We start from the raw sequence: 24,773 nt of genomic DNA, 5'->3' as shown, positions 1-24,773 counted from the left end.
GGCACACACGCTGGCAGGCAGGCAACTGCAATTAGATTACACTAGCAGACTGATGTTTCACAGTCAAAAAAGTTTTTTAATAAAAAAAATTACACTACTGTTACAACAGATATGAGTGGTGGCACTAGTTGGCAAGTGGGCCTGGCACACACGCTGGCAGGCAGGCAACTAGAATTAGATTACACTAGCAGACTGATGTTTCACAGTCAAAAAAGTATTTTTTTTTAAATTTACACTACTGTTACAACAGATATGAGTGAGTGCTGGCACTACTTGGCAAGTGGGCCTGGCACACATGCTGGCAGGCAGGCAACTGCAATTAGATTACACTAGCAGACTGATGTTTCACAGTCAAAAAAGTTTTTTTTTTTAAATGTACACTACTGTTACAACAGATATGAGTGGTGGCACTAGTTGGCAAGTGGGCCTGGCACACACGCTGGCAGGCAGGCAACTGCAATTAGATTACACTAGCAGACTGATGTTTCACAGTCATAAAAGTTTTTTTTAAAAAATATTACACTACTGTTACAACAGATATGAGTGGTGGCACTTAGCAAGTGGGCTTGGCACACACGCTGGCAGGCAGGCAACTGCAATTAGATTACACTAGCAGACTGATGTTTCACAGTCAAAAAAGTTTTTTAATAAAAAAAATTACACTACTGTTACAACAGATATGAGTGGTGGCACTAGTTGGCAAGTGGGCCTGGCACACACGCTGGCAGGCAGGCAACTAGAATTAGATTACACTAGCAGACTGATGTTTCACAGTCAAAAAAGTATTTTTTTTAAAATTTACACTACTGTTACAACAGATATGAGTGAGTGCTGGCACTACTTGGCAAGTGGGCCTGGCACACATGCTGGCAGGCAGGCAACTGCAATTAGATTACACTAGCAGACTGATGTTTCACAGTCAAAAAAGTTTTTTTTTTTAAATGTACACTACTGTTACAACAGATATGAGTGGTGGCACTAGTTGGCAAGTGGGCCTGGCACACACGCTGGCAGGCAGGCAACTGCAATTAGATTACACTAGCAGACTGATGTTTCACAGTCAAAAAAGTTTTTTTTAAAAAATATTACACTACTGTTACAACAGATATGAGTGGTGGCACTTAGCAAGTGGGCTTGGCACACACGCTGGCAGGCAGGCAACTGCAATTAGATTACACTAGCAGACTGATGTTTCACAGTCAAAAAAGTTTTTTAATAAAAAAAATTACACTACTGTTACAACAGATATGAGTGGTGGCACTAGTTGGCAAGTGGGCCTGGCACACACGCTGGCAGGCAGGCAACTGCTATTAGAGTACACTAGCAGACTGATGTTTCACAGTCAAAAAAGTTTTTTTTAAAAAAAATTACACTACTGTTACAACAGATATGAGTGGTGGCACTAGTTGGCAAGTGGGCCTGGCACACACGCTGGCAGGCAGGCAACTGCTATTAGATTACACTAGCAGACTGATGTTTCACAATCAAAAAAGTTTTTTTTTTAAATTTACACTACTGTTACAACAGATATGAGTGGTGGCACTAGTTGGCAAGTGGGCCTGGAACACACGCTGGCAGGCAGGCAACTGCAATTAGATTACACTAGCATACTGATGTTTCACAGTCAAAAAAGTTTTTTTTTTTATAAAATTTACACTACTGTTACAACAGATATGAGTGGTGGCTCTAGTTGGCAAGTGGGCCTGGCACACACGCTGGCAGGCAGGCAACTGCTATTAGATTACACTAGCAGACTGATGTTTCACAGTCAAAAAAGTTTTTTTTAAAAAAAAATTTACACTACTGTTACAACAGATATGAGTGGTGGCACTAGTTGGCAAGTGGGCCTGGCACACTCACTGGCAGGCAGGCAACTGCTATTAGATTACACTAGCAGACTGATGTTTCACAGTCAAAAAAGTTTTTTTTTTTTTAAATTTACACTACTGTTACAACAGATATGAGTGGTGGCACTTAGCAAGTGGGCCTGGCACACACGCTGGCAGGCTTACAACTGCAATTAGATTACACTAGCAGACTGAAGTTTTTTTTTTTTTTAAATTTACACTACTGTTACAACAGATATGAGTGGTGGCACTAGTTGGCAAGTGGGCCTGGCACACACGCAAGTGTTTCACAGTCAAAAAAGTTTTTTTTTTTAAACATTACACTATTGTTACAACAGATATGAGTGGTGTCACTTAGCAAGTGGGCCTGGCACACACGCTGGCAGGCAGGCAACTGCAATTAGATTACACTAGCAGACTGATGTTTCACAATCAAAAATTTTTTTTTTTTTAAATTTACACTACTGTTACAACAGATATGAGTGGTGGCACTAGTTGGCAAGTGGGCCTGGCACACACGCTGGCAGGCAGGCAACTGCTATTAGATTACACTAGCAGACTGATGTTTCACAGTCAAAAAAGTTTTTTTTTAAAACTTTACACTACTGTTACAACAGATATGAGTGGTGGCACTAGTTGGCAAGTGGGCCTGGCACACACACTGGCAGGCAGGCAGGCAACTGCTATTAGATTACACTAGCACACTGATGTTTCACAGTCAAAAAAGTTTTTTTTTTTTTTTAATTTACACTACTTTTACAACAGATATGAGTGGTGGCACTAGTTGGCAAGTGGGCCTGGCACACACGCTGGCAGGCAGGCAACTGCAATTAGATTACACTAGCAGACTGATGTTTCACAGTCAAAAAAGTTTTTGTTTTTTTTAAATTACACTACTGTTACAACAGATATGAGTGGTGGCACTAGTTGGCAAGTGTGCCTGGAACACACGCTGGCAGGCAGGCAACTGCAATTAGATTACACTAGCAGACTGATGTTTCACAGTCAAAAAAGTTTTTTTTTTTAAAAAATTACACTACTGTTACAACAGATATGAGTGGTGGCACTAGTTGGCAAGTGGGCCTGGCACACACGCTGGCAGGCAGGCAACTAGAATTAGATTACACTAGCAGACTGATGTTTCACAGTCAAAAAAGTTTTTTTTTTTAAATTTACACTACTGTTACAACAGATATGAGTGGTGGCACTAGTTGGCAAGTGGGCCTGGCACACACGCTGGCAGGCAGGCAACTGCAATTAGATTACACTAGCAGACTGATGTTTCACAGTCAAAAAAGTTTTTTAAAAAAAAAATTACACTACTGTTACAACAGATATGAGTGGTGGCACTAGTTGGCAAGTGGGCCTGGCACACACGCTGGCAGGCAGGCAACTGCAATTAGATTACACTAGCAGACTGATGTTTCACAGTCAAAACGTTTTTTTTTTAAAATTTACACTACTGTTACAACAGATATGAGTGGTGGCACTAGTTGGCAAGTGGGCCTGGCACACACGCTGGCAGGCAGGCAACTGCAATTAGATTACACTAGCAGACTGATGTTTCACAGTCAAAAAAGTTTAAAAAAAATTTTTTTACACTACTGTTAGAACAGATATGAGTGGTGGTACTTAGCAAGTGGGCCTGGCACACACTCTGGCAGGCAGGCAACTGCAATTAGATTACACTAGCAGACTGATGTTTCACAGTCAAAAAAGTTTTTTAAAAAAAATTTTACACTACTGTTACAACAGACATGAGTGGTGGCACTAGTTGGCAAGTGGGCCTGGCACACACGCTGGCAGGCAGGCAACTGCTATTAGATTACACTAGCAGACTGATAGAAATTTGAAAAGAAACCAATGGCACTACTAACGTATGAGACCTTAATTCCTACACTTATTCAATAATTTGTCAGGATGTGGGTGCTGTGTATAAAACCGTATTTAGCAAAGAAAGAGAAAGTATACACTTCTAGCACTCCTAGGTCTTATAAATAAATTGAATCTAACTGGATGATACAAATTATTCCCTAAGGAATAAGTGGAAGGGGAGAAAACAGATTTCAAATTAAAATATAACTTTTATTGGGTTACGTTAAAAATAGGAATACACTTAAAATCACTCTTAAGCACCGATTTTCCTGATGTCAGCAAACAAGTACAAGTAAAGGTTATTGCTCCTAGTACTTTAGTGTTAAATGTGGGCTGGAGTAAGGGCTGCTATATACTTGTATCTGGGGATCTGATACACCAAATTATTTGTGTCCAAAGTTACTAATTCTTATGTGAGAATTAAGCATATAATGTATTCTTATGTCTCCATGGTAATATATCTTAGCGAAGCTTGGTTTGAATTAAATAATGGGTATATAATTTTAATATTTCTGCTTGTTACCAGATGATATTATATATACCCAATTTATTATTTTGATTCTAAATAAAATCTCTTAACTCCGCTTTTTTGTATTCGCAGTTACCTACCAAAGGATTGAAGAGTAGGCTATTCCCTCCACAGTATCAAAAAGCTAACCTTCATAGATGCTTTTAAATTGTATCTGAATAATTGAACTGCATAATAATACAATTTTATCTTTATTGAGACAATGTATATTGTTGTTGTACTAAATAGACTTTTGTGTATTTGGTTTCTCTGCGGTTGTAAATGACGACCGTTGCTGTTTGGTGTGCTTAAACTTTAATTTCAAAAATTATGTTCTTTAGTCTCTGCACTTGAGCTGTATGTGCTTGATTATTTCGCAGATACCTTAGTTAAGTGGTGGACAGTATCACTGTTTTTGCTTACCAGAAACTACAGTTACACTATATACCTGTATAAATCACAATCTTGGTATAGAAGCTGTACAGTGGTTTCTCTCTATGGGATCTGAGGAAGACCCAGCTCATGATAGTTTTATTCTACAACTGCTAAAATTCATTTTGACACACAATTTCTTTACTTTTGATAATGGCTTTTACCTTCAAACCAGAGGCACGGCAATGGGCACCGCCTGTGCCCCCACCTATGCTAATCTCTTTCTTGGCTGGTGGGAGCAAAAACATGTGTTCTCAGATGACAATACTGAGGATTTAAATAAAATACCGTTATGGATGAGATACATAGACGATGTGCTCTTCCTATGGGAAGGCACTCGTGCAGAATTGGACCAATTCATGGCCAAACTGAATACCAACACACTAAACATCAAATTGACCTATGAAGCAAGTCAAGAAAGCATAGACTTTCTGGATTTAAAAATTACAAAAACAATAACAGGCACATTGGAAACAGATGTCCATCGTAAGAAAACTGCTACTAACAGTCTACTTTTTAGTACAAGTGCTCATGCCCCCAACACAGTAAAAGCGCTCCCCACAGGAGAATTCCTCAGGATGAGACGCAATTGCTCCACAGAAGAGAATTACAAAATAAGAGCAAAAGAATTAACGGAGAGACTAATTTCAAGAGGTTATAGCAAAAGAACAATAAAAAAAGCAGAATTTAGAGCTAAAAATACCATGAGACATGAACTGCTGAAAACGAAAATTAAATCAAAACAGGAACAAGTGAGATTTATCTCTACTTACAACCCCAAAAGCTCTCAAGTTCTTAATATTATGCAAAATAATTGGCACATCCTAACCTCTGATCCTGTAATCTCCAAAATCGTAGGAGAAAAAGTACAAACTGGTTTCAGAAGAACTCGCAATCTAAAGGATCTTATCAGCCCCAGCCACTTACAGGGACCAAGAACTTTGGGAGCCTTTAAGAAAGGATCATTTAAATGCGGAACATGCAGCACTTGCAGCTTCATGGTCAATAAACAAGAAATCACTGACCACTTTGGGAAAATCCATAAAATTGAATCCTACATCAATTGCCATACAGAAGGAGTCATATACGTTTTACAATGCAAATGTAATCTGGTATACGTTGGTATGACGACAAGAAAAATAAGACAAAGACTCCAAGAACATCTGAGGAATATAAAAAATGCAACTAAAGATCTGCAAGAAGGGAAAAATTTGACATCTGTAGCTAGACATTTCTTGAAAAGACACAATTCCAAACAGTCGGATCTAAAATGCTTTGGGATCCAGAAAATACATTTGGGCATAAGAGGTGGTAATGTAGAGAACGTCCTACTCAGAGCGGAGAGCAAATGGATCTTTCTTTTGAATTCAGTCCAACCGTATGGATTAAATGAAGTAAATAATTTTACTCCTTTCTTGTAAAATCAGATTGTCTATGTAAGGTAGACAGCAAATCATAGAAACCTTAATTCGTCAACGTTACACTTAAACACACTTATACACTAAGTCACTAGATAAGTGATGGTGCACTCACTTCAACACCACTGAACGTGATTTTTTATTAATGGTTTATTCACGCACCTATATTATGTTAATAAATCCCTTTTTCATATTTCTTCTATAAGACCAAAACTACACACGAGATTGCACTCCTCAGGGGTCTAAAAATCCCCCCTGTGCACAATATAAGTACACAGCAATTCCAGTTAGGTTGATGTTATAATTTAAACACTTCCCCTCCCCTTCCTTGATCTATTCCTGTATTTTATTGATGAATCCTTTTCATTTATTATTTGTCCTTCCAATGTTTGTAATCACGATTTAACACGTTAGTTCACATTATATACATCCCCATATTATATATTAGGTTTCACACATATCACAATCCCAGGCATAGTTCTGATTTTACTGTTATCAGACCTATCAATATGATAAAACAATAACACCTCAGGATAAGAAAATAGTATGTCATAATGATACAAACTTTTGCACAGAGTAACTGTGGTTAATATAATATCAGCCACCTCTGTTAACATATTTGGAAAATAAAAACTATTTCGAACAGATTAATTACTTTTTCTATACCATATTTGCATCATTATCTATTATTAGGTTTGGGAAAGAATTCAAGAATAAGCTCGCAATTAGAATCAAATAAACCGCTCTAACAACAGTAGTATTCAGATGCGTCTCTACATGTCAATCATTAGCTTATCTCATATCATTGGTCTGAATTACAATACACGCCTATTGGGGGCGTGTTTCCAACGGCCTTAAAAAGCCGCGCATATTGCGGCGCGTTCACCTTTGAAAAAGCAACGTTTAGTTGCGAAACATGTTAGGGACAATAGGGCAATGGTGAGGAGTCCTAGGAGCTCCTGTGTTTTTAGACAGCCTTAAGCTACCGCAAATTACTGTAGTCAGCCACGGTTTCACTTAATAATGAACGCTCAGATTTAACCATGTGTTAAATATATGGTGCTGGTACCGAATATTATTGCAAGTACTATCCCTCCTGTATTAGCTAACTTCAATATGCAAAATACACAAAGACTTAATAATAGAACTTTGTTTGGCGCTACTTCCTAATAATTAAAACTCACTTCGAGTTGCATTGGGTATACATCCACGATACCGTTTGTTGTAAGATAGCTCTATTTTACAAAACCAAGGTGCACAAAATATATTCAGAGCGCTATCATATTAGCTTTGGGTTAAATTACTAAGTGCAGCTTGATCACGTATGCATAATTTCCGCCGTTAATACGGCTTATACAACAGAGCAGTGCATAAAGCCATTCTGGGGCAATCCTGTTTGTATGCAAGGTGGAATGTACACAGACCAGTATAATTTGCTGTAATTGTGGAAACTGATACGAACATTAGGTTATAACTCTATAGACTCACAACACAAGCGGAATTTTTGAACGTCTATCTGCTTAAACTCTGTTGCCACTGAGAACAGATACGTTTCATTATACTAAGAAACTACACTATTTAATCACCAGTACACTGTGAGTTATCCAAATAGGTACTCAATTAATTCTGTGATGATAGGATCAGATAAGCTCCATTGTTGCGACATATAAGATTATTTAACTGTCACATCACAGAGACCTATTTTGGTATTAAAGAAACTGTGAGCAGACAAATTTTACCGAAGTTCGTTCATAATATACAAACTATGTATGATTCACAAGTCGTGTAACATACCACTCAGGCATATCCTGAACTACAGCTTTAGCACACGCCACTTACTGGACCAAACAACCAGTTTAAAAAAATATATATATATTATGAGCAATAGCAAACTGAATCCAACTACCCTCAAAAACAACATATAACAATTTAGGGCACTTTTTTAATAACTGTAGTTTCTGGTAAGCAAAAACAGTGATACTGTCCACCACTTAACTAAGGTATCTGCGAAATAATCAAGCACATACAGCTCAAGTGCAGAGACTAAAGAACATAATTTTTGAAATTAAAGTTTAAGCACACCAAACAGCAACGGTCGTCATTTACAACCGCAGAGAAACCAAATACACAAAAGTCTATTTAGTACAACAACAATATACATTGTCTCAATAAAGATAAAATTGTATTATTATGCAGTTCAATTATTCAGATACAATTTAAAAGCATCTATGAAGGTTAGCTTTTTGATACTGTGGAGGGAATAGCCTACTCTTCAATCCTTTGGTAGGTAACTGCGAATACTAAAAAGCGGAGTTAAGAGATTTTATTTAGAATCAAAATAATAAATTGGGTATATATAATATCATCTGGTAACAAGCAGAAATATTAAAATTATATACCCATTATTTAATTCAAACCAAGCTTCGCTAAGATATATTACCATGGAGACATAAGAATACATTATATGCTTAATTCTCACATAAGAATTAGTAACTTTGGACACAAATAATTTGGTGTATCAGATCCCCAGATACAAGTATATAGCAGCCCTTACTCCAGCCCACATTTAACACTAAAGTACTAGGAGCAATAACCTTTACTTGTACTTGTTTGCTGACATCAGGAAAATCGGTGCTTAAGAGTGATTTTACGTGTATTCCTATTTTTAACGTAACCCAATAAAAGTTATATTTTAATTTGAAATCTGTTTTCTCCCCTTCCACTTATTCCTTAGGGAATAATTTGTATCATCCAGTTAGATTCAATTTATTTATAAGACCTAGGAGTGCTAGAAGTGTATACTTTCTCTTTCTTTGCTAACTAGCAGACTGATGTTTCACAGTCAAAAAAGTTTTTTTTAAAAAAATTTACACTACTGTTACAACAGATATGAGTGGTGGCACTAGTTGGCAAGTGTGCCTGGAACACACGCTGGCAGGCAGGCAACTGCAATTAGATTACACTAGCAGACTGATGTTTCACAGTCAAAAAAGTTTTTTAAAAAAAATATTACACTACTGTTACAACAGATATGAGTGGTGGCACTTAGCAAGTGGGCCTGGCACACACGCTGGCAGGCAGGCAGGCAACTGCAATTAGATTACACTAGCAGACTGATGTTTCACAGTCAAAATTTTTTTTTTTTTAAATTTACACTACTGTTACAACAGATATGAGTGGTGGCACTAGTTGGCAAGTGGGCCTGGCACACACGCTGGCAGGCAGGCAACTGCTATTAGATTACACTAGCAGACTGATGTTTCACAGTCAAAAAAGTTTTTTTTTACATTTTTTACACTACTGTTACAACAGATATGAGTGGTAGCACTAGTTGGCAAGTGGGCCTGGCACACACGCTGCAGGCAGGCAGGCAACTAGAATTAGATTACACTAGCAGACTGATGTTTCACAGTCAAAAAAGTTTTTTTTTTTAAATTTACACTACTGTTACAACAGATATGAGTGGTGGCACTAGTTGGCAAGTGGGCCTGGCACACACGCTGGCAGGCAGGCAACTAGAATTAGATTATACTAGCAGACTGATGTTTCACAGTCAAAAAAGTATTTTTTTTTAAATTTACACTACTGTTACAACAGATATGAGTGAGTGCTGGCACTACTTGGCAAGTGGGCCTGGCACACATGCTGGCAGGCAGGCAACTGCAATTAGATTACACTAGCAGACTGATGTTTCACAGTCAAAAAAGTTTTTTAATAAAAAAAATTACACTACTGTTACAACAGATATGAGTGGTGGCACTTAGCAAGTGGGCCTGGCACACACGCTGGAAGGCAGGCAACTGCAATTAGATTACTCTAGCAGACTGATGTTTCACAGTCAAAAAAGTTATTTTTACTAAATTTACACTACTGTTACAACAGATATGAGTGGTGGCACTAGTTGGCAAGTGGGCCTGGCACACACGCTGGCAGGCAGGCAACTGCTATTAGAGTACACTAGCAGACTGATGTTTCACAGTCAAAAAAGTTTTTTTTTAAAAAAATTACACTACTGTTACAACAGATATGAGTGGTGGCACTAGTTGGCAAGTGGGCCTGGCACACACGCTGGCAGGCAGGCAACTGCTATTAGATTACACTAGCAGACTGATGTTTCACAGTCAAAAAAGTTTTTTTTTTAAATTTACACTACTGTTACAACAGATATGAGTGGTGGCACTAGTTGGCAAGTGGGCCTGGAACACACGCTGGCAGGCAGGCAACTGCAATTAGATTACACTAGCATACTGATGTTTCACAGTCAAAAAAGTTTTTTTTTATAAAATTTACACTACTGTTACAACAGATATGAGTGGTGGCACTAGTTGGCAAGTGGGCCTGGCACACACGCTGGCAGGCAGGCAACTGCTATTAGATTACACTAGCAGACTGATGTTTCACAGTCAAAAAAGTTTTTTTTTTTTTTTAAAATTACACTACTGTTACAACAGATATGAGTGGTGGCACTAGTTGGCAAGTGGGCCTGGCACACTCACTGGCAGGCAGGCAACTGCTATTAGATTACACTAGCAGACTGATGTTTCACAGTCAAAAAAGTTTTTTGTTTTTTTTTAATTTACACTACTGTTACAACAGATATGAGTGGTGGCACTTAGCAAGTGGGCCTGGCACACACGGTGGCAGGCAGGCAACTGCAATTAGATTACACTAGCAGACTGAAGTTTGTTTTTTTTTAAATTTACACTACTGTTACAACAGATATGAGTGGTGGCACTAGTTGGCAAGTGGGCCTGGCACACACGCAAGTGTTTCACAGTCAAAAAAGTTTTTTTTTTTTAAATATTACACTATTGTTACAACAGATATGAGTGGTGGCACTTAGCAAGTGAGCCTGGCACACACGCTGGCAGGCAGGCAACTGCAATTAGATTACACTAGCAGACTGATGTTTCACAGTCAAAAAAGTTTTTTTTTTTTAAATTTACACTACTGTTACAACAGATATGAGTGGTGGCACTAGTTGGCAAGTGGGCCTGGCACACACGCTGGCAGGCAGGCAACTGCAATTAGATTACACTAGCAGACTGATGTTTCACAGTCAAAAAAGTTTTTTTTTTTTAAAAATTACACTACTGTTACAACAGATATGAGTGGTGGCACTAGTTGGCAAGTGTGCCTGGAACACACGCTGGCAGGCAGGCAACTGCAATTAGATTACACTAGCAGACTGATGTTTCACAGTCAAAAAAGTTTTTTTTAAAAAAATATTACACTACTGTTACAACAGATATGAGTGGTGGCACTTAGCAAGTGGGCCTGGCACACACGCTGGCAGGCAGGCAACTGCAATTAGATTACACTAGCAGACTGATGTTTCACAGTCAAAAAAGTTTTTTTTACAAAATTACACTACTGTTACAACAGATATGAGTGGTGGCACTAGTTGGCAAGTGGGCCTGGCACACACACTGGCAGGCAGGCAGGCAACTGCTATTAGATTACACTAGCAGACTGATGTTTCACAGTCAAAATTTTTTTTTTTTTTTAAATTTACACTACTGTTACAACAGATATCGGTGGTGGCACTAGTTGGCAAGTGGGCCTGGCACACACGCTGGCAGGCAGGCAACTGCAATTAGATTACACTAGCAGACTGATGTTTCACAGTCAAAAAAGTTTTTTTTTTTTAAATTTACACTACTGTTACAACAGATATGAGTGGTGGCACTAGTTGGCAAGTGGGCCTGGCACACACGCTGGGAGGCAGGCAACTGCTTATAGATTACACTAGCAGACTGATTTTTCACAGTCAAAAAAGTTTTTTTTTACAAAATGTACACTACTGTTACAACAGATATGAGTGGTGGCACTGCAGGCAGGCAACTGCAATTAGATTACACTAGCAGACTGATGTTTCACAGTCAAAATTACACAGGCAAAAAAAAAAAATGTTCTAGCCCTAAAAAGGGCTTTTTTGGGTGCTGTCCTTACAGCAGAGATCAGATGAATCCTTCAGGACTGTAGTGGACACTGAATACACTAGCCTAGCTATCAATTTCCCTATAAAATCAGCAGCAGCTATACTATCCCTCCTCTCACTAAGAATGCAGGATCAGAATGAATCTAAAATGGCTGCTGTCCAGGAGCTGGGAGGGTCTGGGAGGGAGTGTCTGCTGCTAATTGGCTGAAATGTGTCTGCAGACTGTGAGATACAGGGTCAAAGTTTACTCAATGATGACTAATAGGGGGCGGATCGAACATCGCATATGTTCGCCCGCCGTGGCCAACGCGAACAAGCTATGTTCGCCGGGAACTATTCGCCAGCGAACTATTCGCGACATCACTATGCATTGCCTCCTAAAAAAATAATTAATTATTAAACTGCATCATGTGTTATAATAAAAACTTGTTAAATCTGAAATGTTTTACAATATAAAGAGGAGCAGAGGTAGGGGAACGTTTGATGAATGTTTTGCCTACTGTTTTGGTTATTGTCCCTTTAGGAAATTTTAAGGTAACATATCTTCCTTTTTTACATAGAGATGCTTATGTGATATTTTCTTCTCAGCTTTTTACATATGTGCTGTATCACCTTCATTTAAAGGGATGGTAAACTCAGTATATATTGATTATAATATTGCTATTGTTACAATACATTCAATTTACAAACACAATGTCATGTAATTTTATGTATGTAACAACACTTACAAATCCTTGTCTAATCGCTCTGTCTAATGCCGTCTATCTCCTGCCCCCTTCGACGTCACATTGATTGTTTATTTTATTCTACCAATCAGTAAGCCTGTCGCCAGACAGGCTTACTTCTATGCAACATGATTTATGCAAGTGCAGTCTTGCATTCTTCGCAGCATAAGGCCAACCAATCAGGAGTGTTAAACAGCTACGCCAATTTTGCGCGTTCATGTATTTTCAACGCATGCGCTTATAGGCTTACTTATATTTTGGTTTTAGGCAAGTATGCTCGTTTTAGAAGGGACCTATCGCTCGCACTCTCTATCCAGTCAAACTTTTACTTCAGACTGAACCAAGTAAACATTAAATCTCGTGACTCAATGTTTACTTGGTATACGTCATTTGCTCCAATGCGCATGCGTTTGAAATGTCAGAGTCGGGAGCGCGCAAATTGTCTGATGTGTAGAGAGGGTGGAGAATAGGTAAGCCTCAAGTTTATTCAGGCAACTAAATAAGAGGGGCGGAGCGAGGCGGCGCAACAAGGGTTTGTGAATAAAGATAATTTTTAATAAAATTACATATAAACATTTGAAATTAATTCTTGAACTTAGCAATAGCAGAGTTTACCATCACTTTAACTTAGCAAATGAGTAACATTTCCCTTTAATTCTAACACACATTTTGGCCTTGCTTCATGTTTTTGCACATTTCTCAAATCTCACCAAATTCACTAAACTTGATGGCTCTTAACCATAAATGTTTGGAAATGTAATACACTGACCACTGTACTTACTATCAAGGGTGAAGGCAGTACCTATTATTATTATTATTATTATTATTATTATTATTATTATCGGTTATTTGTAGAGCGCCAACAGATTCTGCAGCGCTTACCATTAAAAAATTGAATCCCCCTCTTGTTACCTTTAATCTTGATCTACACCTTTAAAATGTGATGCACCCGTACATATGCCTCCCAACCTTCCTGGATTTTATGGAATTGTCATGGGTTGGGATGTTGCCTCTGTCCCTCCCACAGTTTCCATCATCAACGCAAATGTCCCAATTTACTTTCAGTAGGAAACATTTCAAACTTTGTTGTCATGGAAGTCAAAATTACATTTTTATAATTCAGATTAAAATATATATATATATATATATATATATATATATATATATATATATATATATATATATGTAAATGTATTTCTGATACCAAAGGAACTCTCTCTCTTAATATTCATTGTTAAAACATTGACCTTTTCCTTGAAAGAATACTGAGGAAGGCTCAGTGGCGAGCATGGGTCTTGAGCCCTAAATTTATGGCTATGCCATGTATTGCTCAAGACGTGCACGCTCCTGAGTCTACCTCAGTATGCCACCAAGGAGAGGAAATGACTATCAAGAGAAAGAGGTAAATTTCATAATAGTAGTGAATTGTAAAGTTTCTTTTTTTTTTTTTAAATATGAACTCTTTATCTGAAACATGAAAACTTCATTTTGACCTCTGTGTCTCTTTAATATCCAAATGTATGTTTTAGTAAATTCTTAAACTAAGAGGAAATGCAAGGCCAGTGCTGGGTCAGCTGAATTTTGCTTAATTCTACAAACCTAACTAAACTGCCCGAACCGTACAAAAGTGCAGAAGTCTGTTACACTTTAGGTCTTGGGTTACACTCTCCAAAATTTTAGTAAAACATTTTTCCACAATAATCGCTCGCTTCCTTGGGCAAGGCAGTGGGCTATTATACAGGATGGTTAAAAGAAAGAAATGTAAACAGCTCTTGTTTTTTTGTAAACGTTGTACATGCCCCACGCTCCCTAAAGGGCCAAAAAGCAAATTCTTTGCTGAAAATCTAAGAGCTGATTTAGGCGATTTTCAGCATTTTGAAAACCTAGGTAACAGATTTTGCTTTTTGGCTTCTCTAGGGAGTGAGAGAAAGCACCATTATTTTATTTATTTTTTACACATAAGCAAGAGATGTTTAAAGGGTCATTTTGCTCTCAAATATTGTACTGTGCATCAATAATATCAAAAAAAGATGTTTGTATGAAAATAAGTGAAACATGAATACAAAATTAATTAGACCTGAGAGTGCATCAGAATCAGAGGTGGTAAAGTATTTCTGATGTTTTATGGTTTGTATTCCAGGGCCCTCGTGGACTTCCAGGACCACCTGGACCTCCAGGTCTCCCTGGACCTGTTTTGAATATAAAAGGAGTAAGTACAACACTTTTACCTATAATAATAGCTATGGAGATAGACACTTGGGATGCAACATAAAGTCATTTTTTATTTTGTTTGTTTAGTTTTTGAGTAGACCTTTATTTTTCTTTCATCACTGCATAACATGACCCTCCATTATCAGAGCTTATACACATCACCTAATGCTAGGGGGCATATTTATCAAGGTCTGGCGGACCTGATCCGACACTGCGGATCAGGTCCGCCAGACCTCGCTGAATAGGGCGAGCAATACGCTCGCCGTATTCAGCATTGCACCAGCAGCTCACAAGAGCTGCTGGTGCAATGCCGCCCCCTGCAGACTCGCGGCCAATCGGCCACCAGCAGGGGGGTGTCAATCAACTCAATCGGGTTGATTTCCGTCAATGTCTGTCCGCCTGCTCAAAGCAGGCGGACAGGTTATGGAGCAGCGGTCTTTGTGACCGCTGCTTCATAACTTGTGTTTCTGGCGAGTCTGAAGACTCGCCAGAAACACAGCCCTTCAAGCTCCGTATGGAGCTTGATAAATATGGGCCTATGTCTTTTCATAGCTATATGATTGCACAACTATTAAGTAAGGGACAGCCTACACTAAAATTGTTTAAAAAGATGGTCCCTTTACTACCCATTCCCCAGCTTGCACAACCAATATTGTTATATTAATATACTTTATAACATTAAACCTCTAAATGTCTCCTTGTTTCTAAGCCACTACAGACCGCCTCTTATTACATGTTTTTTTATTTGCTTTTCACAACAGGAGACTGCTAGTTCATGTAGGTCATATAGATAACATTGTGTTCACACCCGAGGGCAAAACTGGGGAATGGTTAATAAAGGGATTATCTATCTTTTAAAACAATACAAATTATATTGTAGACTGTTCCTTTAAGTGTTTTACCAGTTTTAAGTTTTGTTACACCCTTACCATCTGTTACATTGATCCATTGTAAACCTACTGTATCTTTTTCTGAATTTCTGATAGACTATTTTTCCAGTTCCTACCAGACCAAACTGCAAAATTCCTGTAAGTCCAAAAGACACCTCATCTAATCTTCATTCTGTCTATTGAGTGTCCAGAGCTATTCAGTTTTTCAAATGTGTGCCATGCACTTTATTTCACTAACCTGCATGTTTTGCCACTCTAACCTAAAGTGTATATCATAATAATGAGTAATGTATTGGATATTTCAATGAATCCAATGTACAGACAGTGTCTTTAAAACAAGTGACACAAAATATTGATTTTTGTTTGTTAAATTTCTTTAATTTCCATTTCAAAACCTAATGATCCCTTACACACATAAAAATGAATTAATTTCAATATGTTACATAGTAAGTATGCCAGGTCTTCTGTGTAAGTATGATAAGGTCTATTCTTATTTCACATTACTTTCAACTTTCATGTGAACCAATGTAACTTATTTGGGCAAATGAGAGTGTAGCACTGAACAGCTTAACGTGATCCAACCAGATTAATTGTGTCAGTCTTGCTTGCACCTATAGGGGCAGTCTGAGGAAATAAACCAGATCATTGGTGTTCTGTACCTACCTATAAAGGGCAGTCTAGGGATATAGTGTGTGTAATACTGATAGGAACAACTTTCAAGTAACTAAAACATACTACACAAAGGCATTTTCAAAATGAAAAAGTTATTGTTTATTACACACTAAATAAATACTAGATAGAATGATGCATTCAAAGAAAAGATTAGTCTGAGAATAACATGAAGATGTATTTTTTTAAAGTTTCATTAGCTGATTAAATATTGACAAAATAAGTGTCTATAAAACAACGGGAGCTGCCATGTTGTAACTAAGGTTACCTTCTCTGCTATGGCGAATTAGGGATAGTTATAAATAGGTCACTAGAGTCTGCAACCAATGGCTGTGTGGAAAATAACAGTGTTCTGCACTTACTCTTCTAACAGGAACTGAAAAGGTCACAATTTCAGAATGGAATTGCAGGAAAAGGGGACAAAACAAAAATTTGAACGTATATTACAGAGTTATATATATATATATATATATATATATATATATATATATATATAATTGATCATTTTATATTATCATCTCAAAGTATTTAATGTCCCTTTAAGAAAACAAAAGAACATTTCTTAATATGGGTATATGTTTAACAATTTTAGATATCTCTAGTTCAGTTGTTCTATATACATCTTATCTGTTGGTGACATTTGAGGACTTCAGTTTTGAAATGCAGATAAAGTGTAATATAGGGAAAGTGCCAGGCAAAGTGTATTATGTCAAATGTGTCACAGAGAGAGACGCCACAATTAAGTGTTACAATCAAGATGTGCCACAGTGAAACATTACAGGTAAAGTATATTTTACCTCATGATCATGACAGGCATTGTATGAAATTAAGTTAGATGCAGAAAGGGAAGTATTATGAATATTATACCCCCATGCTGAAATACAACGTTTGTTTTTATTGTAAGAGGAACCATATTGAAGGGCTATATATGTGTGTTGGGTATGTGTGGTTTCTTTAAAGGCTGATTTAATATTCCCTTTTTTTCTAATATTTATATACAACCCAAAAATATACATGCATGCAATATATATATATATATATATATATATATATATATATATATATATATATATATATATATATATATATATATATATATATATATATACTCAATTCCACAAAAGTTGGGACAGTATGGAAAATGCAAAACATCAAACAAAAAGTCATTTGAAAATTCAAATTTACCCTGTACTATATTGAAAACACATTATTAACATATTATTTGTTGTCTTACTTTGTAAACAATGTATTTTTTTAAATATACACTTATTTCAAATCTGAAGACTGCAACACTTTCCAAAGAAGTTGGGACAGAGGCAATTTAGGACTAATACCGATGTGACAAGTTGAAATAAGAAGGTGATGTGAAACAGGTGAGGAAGTTGTGTAATCATAGTATATAAGGAGCCTCAAAAAAAGGCCTAGTCCTTCAAGAGCAAGGATGAGTAGAGGCTCGCAAATCTGCCAACAGATCCGTCAGCGAATAATCTAACACTTTCAGAACAACATTCCCCAAAGAGGATTTTGGGCATTTCACCTTCTACAGTGCACAATATAATTAAAAGATTCAAGGAATCCAGTCAAATCTTGGTGCATAAAGGGTAAGGCCGAAAACCAATTCCTCAGACGTCACTGTCTCAAAAACCGTTATGAGTCTGTAATGGATATCCTGACATGGGCTCGGGAATACTTTGGTAAATCTTTGTCAGTCAAAACCATTCACAGATGCAAGTTAAGACTTTACTATGCAAAGCAGAAGCCATACATCAACACTGTCCAGAAGCACCGCCAATTTATCTGGGCTCGGTCTCATCGGAGATGGACAGTAGCACAGTGGAATCGTGTTTTGTAGTCCGACGAGTCAACATTTCAAATAGTTTTTTGGAAAAAACAGCCATCGTGTTCTCCGGGCCAAAGAGGAAAAGGATCATCCAAGCTGTTATCAGTGTCAGGTCCAAAATCCAGCATCTGTCATAGTATGGGGGGTGTCAGTGCTCATGGCAAACACCTCTGTGAGGGCACCATTAATGCAGAAAGATATATATACATTTTGGATCAACATATGATGCCATCCAGACGTCGTCTTTTCCAGGCACGTCCCTGCATTTTCCAGCAGGACAATGCCAAACCTCAGTCTGCCCGTATTACAAGTGCATGGTTGCGTAAGCAGAGAGTGCCGGTGCTATAATGGCCGGCCTGCAGTCCTGACCTGTCTCTGATTGAGAATTTGTGGCGCATTATGAAGAACAAAATAAGGCATAAAAGGCCCTGTACAGGGGAAAATTCTGCTTGCTAAACTTAATTAACTGGTATCTTCAGTGCCAAAAAGCTTAATAAGTGTTATTAAAAGAAAAGGTGATGTTACAAAGTGGTAAACAGTAGACTGTACTAACTTTTTTGGAGTGTGTTGCAGTCATCAGATATGAAATTATTGTATATTTTCAAAAATACAATAAACTCACAAAGTAAAACATCAAATAATGTGTTAATAATGTGTTTTCAATATAGTACAGGATGAATTAAATTTTCAAAAATGACTCTCTATGTTTGTTTTTTTGCAGTTTCCATACTGTCCCAACTTTTTTGGAATTGATGTTAGATGCATCTAGTGGTGAAATATCAGATGATTAATATCTAAAATATAACACCTATTAAGTAAATAATAAGTGCCAAGTGTATAAAAAACAATTATATATATATAAGTGACTAACCAACAGTGAGTGTGGTGCACTCTCCTAAAGTGACCATGGTCCTATAATAGGAAAGTATATAATAAAGTGATATGATATATCAAAATATCAGTGATACGTAAAAAGAGATACAATTGATATCTCTGTGCTAATAGTGCATCAGGTGCAATACAATTGTAATAAACAACATCAACATAACATGTAACCTGTACTTAAACTTAAAAGTGATGAGAGTCCTCAGAAAGTCCCATTTAAAAGACCCACAGGGCCCAAAAAAACCTCCTTGTAGAAGCTAAAAATCCAGGATAAAGATAAATCATATGACCATAGGCTGCAAACTTCTTCCACGAACTTGATGGCAAAGCAAGTAAAATGGATGATCTGTAGAAAGGTAGAAAAGAAGAGGGCGCCAATAGTGCACAATCAGTGGTTCTGGATCTTTGCACACGCAAGAAAAACCATTATACTTACAAAGTATAAAGCACTTGAGAAGTGCCACAAATGTCTGCTGGACCTTTATCAGCTGTCTAGAAAGCTATCCTCCTGCAGTGATGTGGGGTCTCCGATAGGATTGTAGTGATAAACAGACTGTGTGTAATCCTTTATGGCTCCGTCTCCCAGGATCTGTGAATACCGGGTAAAGACTCCACAGAGAAACTGTAAATAAAAAGAGTAGCAGGTGATATCGGCAGTGAAAAATCACTCAGTATCAACAACTAAGTGGAGCTACCCCAGAGTGGAATAAAGTTGTGAAGCCCAAAATCTTAAAAACAGATAGGCTTTAATAAAACAAGAAAATAATACACAATGCGTTTCCCGGTCTTGCTGACCACTTCATCAGGTGTATCAAGCCCATCTGTTTTTAAGATTTTGGGCATCACAACTTTATTCCACTCTGCGGTAGCTCCACTTAGTTGTTGATGCTGAGTGATTTTTCACTGCCGATATCACCTGCTACGCTTTATCTACAGTTTCCTGGGAGCCAGAGCCATAAAGGATTACACACAGTCTGTGTATCACTACAATCCTATCGGAGACCCCACATCACTGCGGAGGATAGCTTTCTGGACAGCTGATAAAAAGTCCAGCTGGCGTTTTTTGGAATTGAGATTATACAAAGAGGAGAGCATATATCGCTTTGGCGAAAGCGATATTTTGCACTTAACTTACAATCTGGCCCTAAATGTTTAAAAATAATTGATCAAACCTATCCAGTTTGTCCATATACAAAAGGAATTAGGATTGTTTAACACTAATCAAAAACATCAGTCTATCCAATTGCAAACGCACACAAACTCCATTAACCCAATTAACCCCTTAATGACCACAGCACTTTTCCATTTTCTGTCCGTTTGGGACCAAGGCTATTTTTACATTTCTGCAGTGTTTGTGTTTAGCTGTAATTTTCCTCTTACTCATTTACTGTACCCACACATATTATATACCGTTTTTCTTGCCATTAAATGGACTTTCTAAAGATACCATTATTTTCATCATATCTTATAATTTACTATAAAAAAATTATAAAATATGAGGAAAAAATTGAAAAAAACACACTTTCTCTAACTTTGACCCCCAAAATCTGTTACACATCTACAACCACCAAAAAACACCCATGCTAAATAGTTTCTAAATTTTGTCCTGAGTTTAGAAATACCCAATGTTTACATGTTCTTTGCTTTTTTTGTAAGTTATAGGGCCATAAATACAAGTAGCACTTTGCTATTTCCAAACAATTATTTTTCAAAATTAGCGCTAGTTACATTAGAACACTGATATCTTTCAGGAATCTCTGAATATCCATTGACATGTATATATTTTTTTTTAGTAGACATCCCAAAGTATTCATCTAGGCCCATTTTGGTATATTTCATGCCACCATTTCACCGCCAAATGCGATTAAATACAAAAAATCGTTCACTTTTTTACTAATTTTTTTCACAAACTTTTGGTTTCTTACTGAAATTATTTACTAACAGCGTGTGCAATTATGGCTTAATTGGTTGTAAATTCTTCTCTGGGATCCCCTTTGTTCAGAAATAGCAGACATATATGGCTGTGGCGTTGCTTTTTAGTAATTAGAAGGCTGCTAAATGCCACTGCGCACTACACGTGTATTATGCCCAGCAGTGAAGGGGTTAATTATGGAGCATGTAGGGAGCTTTTAGGTATAATTTTAGCTTTAGTGTAGTGTAGTAAACAACCCCAAGTATTGATCTAGGCCAATTTTGGTATATTTCATGCCACCATTTCACCGCCAAATGCGATCAAATGAAAAAAAAAACGTTAAATTTTTCACAATTTTAGGTTTCTCACTGAAATCATTTACAAACAGCTTGTACAATTATGGCACAAATGGTTGTAAATGCTTCTCTGGGATCCCCTTTGTTCAGAAATAGCAGACATATATGGCTTTGGCGTTGCTTTTTGGTAATTAGAAGGCCGCCAAATGCTGCTGCATTTCACACGTGTATTATGGCTAGCAGTGAAGGGGTTAATTATGTAGCTTGTAGGGAGCTTGCAAGGTTAATTTTAGCTTTAGTGTAGAGCTCAGCCTCCCACCTGAAACATGAGACCCCCTGATCCCTCCCAAACAGCTCACTTCCCTCCCCCACCCCACAATTGTACCCGCCATCTTAAGTACTGGCAGAAACTCTGCCAGTACTAAAATAAAAGCTATATTTGGGCTTTTTTGTGTGTTTTTTTATAGCATATTTACATATACTGCTGTGTAGGATCCCCCCTTAGCTCCCAACCTCACTGATCCCCCACTAAACAGCTCTCTAACCCTCCCCCTCTGCCTTAATGGGCGCCATCTTGGGTACTTTATTTTTCTGCAGTGTAGCGGTTCCCTCCCGCTCCCGCCCCGTGCACGCGCCCGCCCGCCGCCCCCTGTGCACGCGCGAGCTCCCGTGCGCGCTCCCGACTGACCCGCCCCCGATCCTGCCCCCCTTCCCTCTACTCTGCACATCGATGGCCACCCACCCGCCTTCCAGGCTTGCTCCCACCCACCAACGATACCGGCCACCGATGTCCGGTGCAGAGAGGGCTCTCTCTGCATCGGATGGCCATGGGGGGTTATTGCAGGATGCCTCGATATCGAGGCATCACTGCAATAACCGGAAAGCAGCTGGAAGCTAGCAGGATCGCTTCCAGCTGCTTTCCAGACCAAGGACGTACACCACACGTCCTCGGTCATTAACTGTCTTTTTTTTGAGGACGTGTGGCGTACGTCCTTGGTCATTAAGGGGTTAATCCATATGCCATTTCAGCGATCAGCATCCATTATTGGAAGCTCCGTGTGCCATTGTGGGAAAATGGAGATTGTATTTAGTTAAACAAAAGCTGCTCTTCTTTTTCCAATTTATGAAATAAAATGAATAAAATCAGAAAGATTGGAATTGACGTTATTGTTAGGAATCAATTATTAAAAAAAGATGAGTGACCATTACTTATGTATGACTCTGATTTATCCCCAAAACAAGACCATAAAAGCACATTAAAGGGACAGTATACACTCATTTTCATATAACTGCATGTAAAAGACACTACTATAAAGAATAAGATGCACAGATACTGATATAAAAATCCAGTATAAAACTGTTTAAAAACTTACTTAGAAGCTGTCAGTTTAGCTCTGTTGAAAAGGGAGATGGAAAGCCCACTGCAAGTGGGAAATAAGACCCTCCCCAATTCCCCCTTCTTTTGCATATGAAAAGACCCTTTACACAAACAGGAGCAAGCTGGAGAAGGTAGCTGACGGTATTCACATAAAACTTAGGGGCTTGGAAAGGAGTCTGAAAATCAGAGCAATGTTATTTAAAAATAAGCAAAACTATACATTTTTAAAAAAAAAAAACTTTATGGGCTATATAAATAGATCATCTATAAAACGCCTATGCAAAGAAAAAAATGAGTGTATAATGTCCCTTTAAACACCCTTTACTTCTGTGTAAAAAAAATGTGTTTTGTCTCATACTCCCTAGGAAGCCAAAAATCAAAATCTATAAATTAGAATTTTAAAGTACTTATAAGTTGCCTAAATCAGCTACATAAAAAAAAACATATAAGAAACTTTGTGACTTTAACTAAAAGCATTTTATATTATGTCTTCTGTACATTTAACAAAGAACATCAAGTACTGACAGATCAGTTATAAAGTAAAGAAAAAAAATGAATGGGTATGGAAAATATTTTATAAGCTAAATCCTTGGAAATACAGACTGCCATATTTATATTGTGTCAAAATTCCTTTTCTTGTATTACGGCTTGTTTAAAATGTCAAAAGAATTCATAATTAAACATGACTTCTTACAAAAAAGTTTGCGTTTTTGGTAATGTGTCATAAATCTAAATAACAGCATGGTGAATGTTGAGAGAGCATGCAAATTACTAAAGGCACAATGTACAAAGGTAGTTTGCAATTATTTACTGGGTATTTTCTTTTTCTCTGTATAGATAAAGTTATGTATTATTTTTATTTTTTTTGCTACTATAAGACATTATGAGTGGTTTAGCAGTTGTAGACAAATGACTTTAATCAGTATATCAATTAGAACTTTACCCATAGTGCTGCATTATTTGCTTAACAAAATACAGTGCAATTTGATAACAAGTTGACATGCTTGGAGCTTATTCTGTGTCATTTTCTTAACGAAAAAGTACAACCTTAGTACATTGTCCTTTGAAAACTAAAAGGGGAAGTCGCATTAAGCACAACCTACATACTAGTGAAATGTTTTATTTAATGTGTCTTTGGTATGAAAAGTTATATTTCTCACTAATATTGCTTAATTTAAAAATAAGAGGATGTATCAATGCAGGTCATATGAAGGAGAATTTTAATATGGTTGGCACACTTACTGGGATAAGCTTTTTGCATTACAAATATTTTATTTATGCTATGACATCTCAAGTGACCTATATTTTCTTATTTTTAAAAATCTGCGTGACCTTGATTTTATAACAGGACATTGAAAATCAGCTTTAGATAATTACACAGGCTTCCGGATCTCTGCCTTACAGAGCAAAATTACTGAAGAATGGAACTTGAGAAAAAAAAACAAGGAACTATTTGAAATTCTTCTCTATAAACCATATAAACTGCTTTGTCATATGGCCTGTTTATGCTGTGTATCTTCTTTGATTAAACCTTCTGTTGTAACATGTAATGCAATATATTGTTAGTTGGTAATCTAAATATTCTATATTAACAGTTTGTCTTCTGCAGGTAGAAACTCCTGAAGGTGTTGTCAGTATGTGTGGTAGGTGTATTTTATTATATTTTAAATACAGTCCTGGCAAAACAGACAGCTTAAAGAAACAGCAAAGTAAAAATGATATCTCCGTGATTCCGATAGTGCAGGCAATTTTAAATAACATTCCAATTTTCTTCTATTATAAAATGTTCTTTGTTACTTTGGTATTCTTTGTTTAAAATGATACCTACAGTAGGTAGGCTCAAGAGCAGCAATGCATTGATGGTATCTAGCTGGCGATTGGTGACTGCACATATACCTCTTGTGATTGGCTCACCAGACGTGTTCAGCTAGCTCCTCAGTCACTAG

At 37.4% G+C, this 24,773-nt stretch overlaps 1 protein-coding gene across 2 annotated transcripts in view; it reads left to right on the top strand.

Annotated features, from left to right (window-relative positions):
- Nucleotides 1-24,773, top strand: part of LOC128660597 (collagen alpha-1(XV) chain) — a 674,535-nt gene that overhangs the window by 549,308 nt on the left and 100,454 nt on the right. For both annotated transcript variants that reach the window (XM_053714523.1, XM_053714522.1), the window contains exons 29-31: nt 14,887-14,955; nt 15,944-15,985; nt 24,437-24,470. In XM_053714523.1, coding sequence (XP_053570498.1) covers nt 14,887-14,955; nt 15,944-15,985; nt 24,437-24,470 — 145 coding nt within the window. The remainder of the gene's footprint in view (nt 1-14,886; nt 14,956-15,943; nt 15,986-24,436; nt 24,471-24,773) is intronic.

The sequence above is a fragment of the Bombina bombina genome, chromosome 5, assembly GCF_027579735.1.
Source record: "Bombina bombina isolate aBomBom1 chromosome 5, aBomBom1.pri, whole genome shotgun sequence".
NCBI classification, from domain to species: domain Eukaryota; kingdom Metazoa; phylum Chordata; class Amphibia; order Anura; family Bombinatoridae; genus Bombina; species Bombina bombina.
Note: the sequence above shows the minus strand (reverse complement) of the source record. Positions and strands in the feature narration are given on the sequence as shown.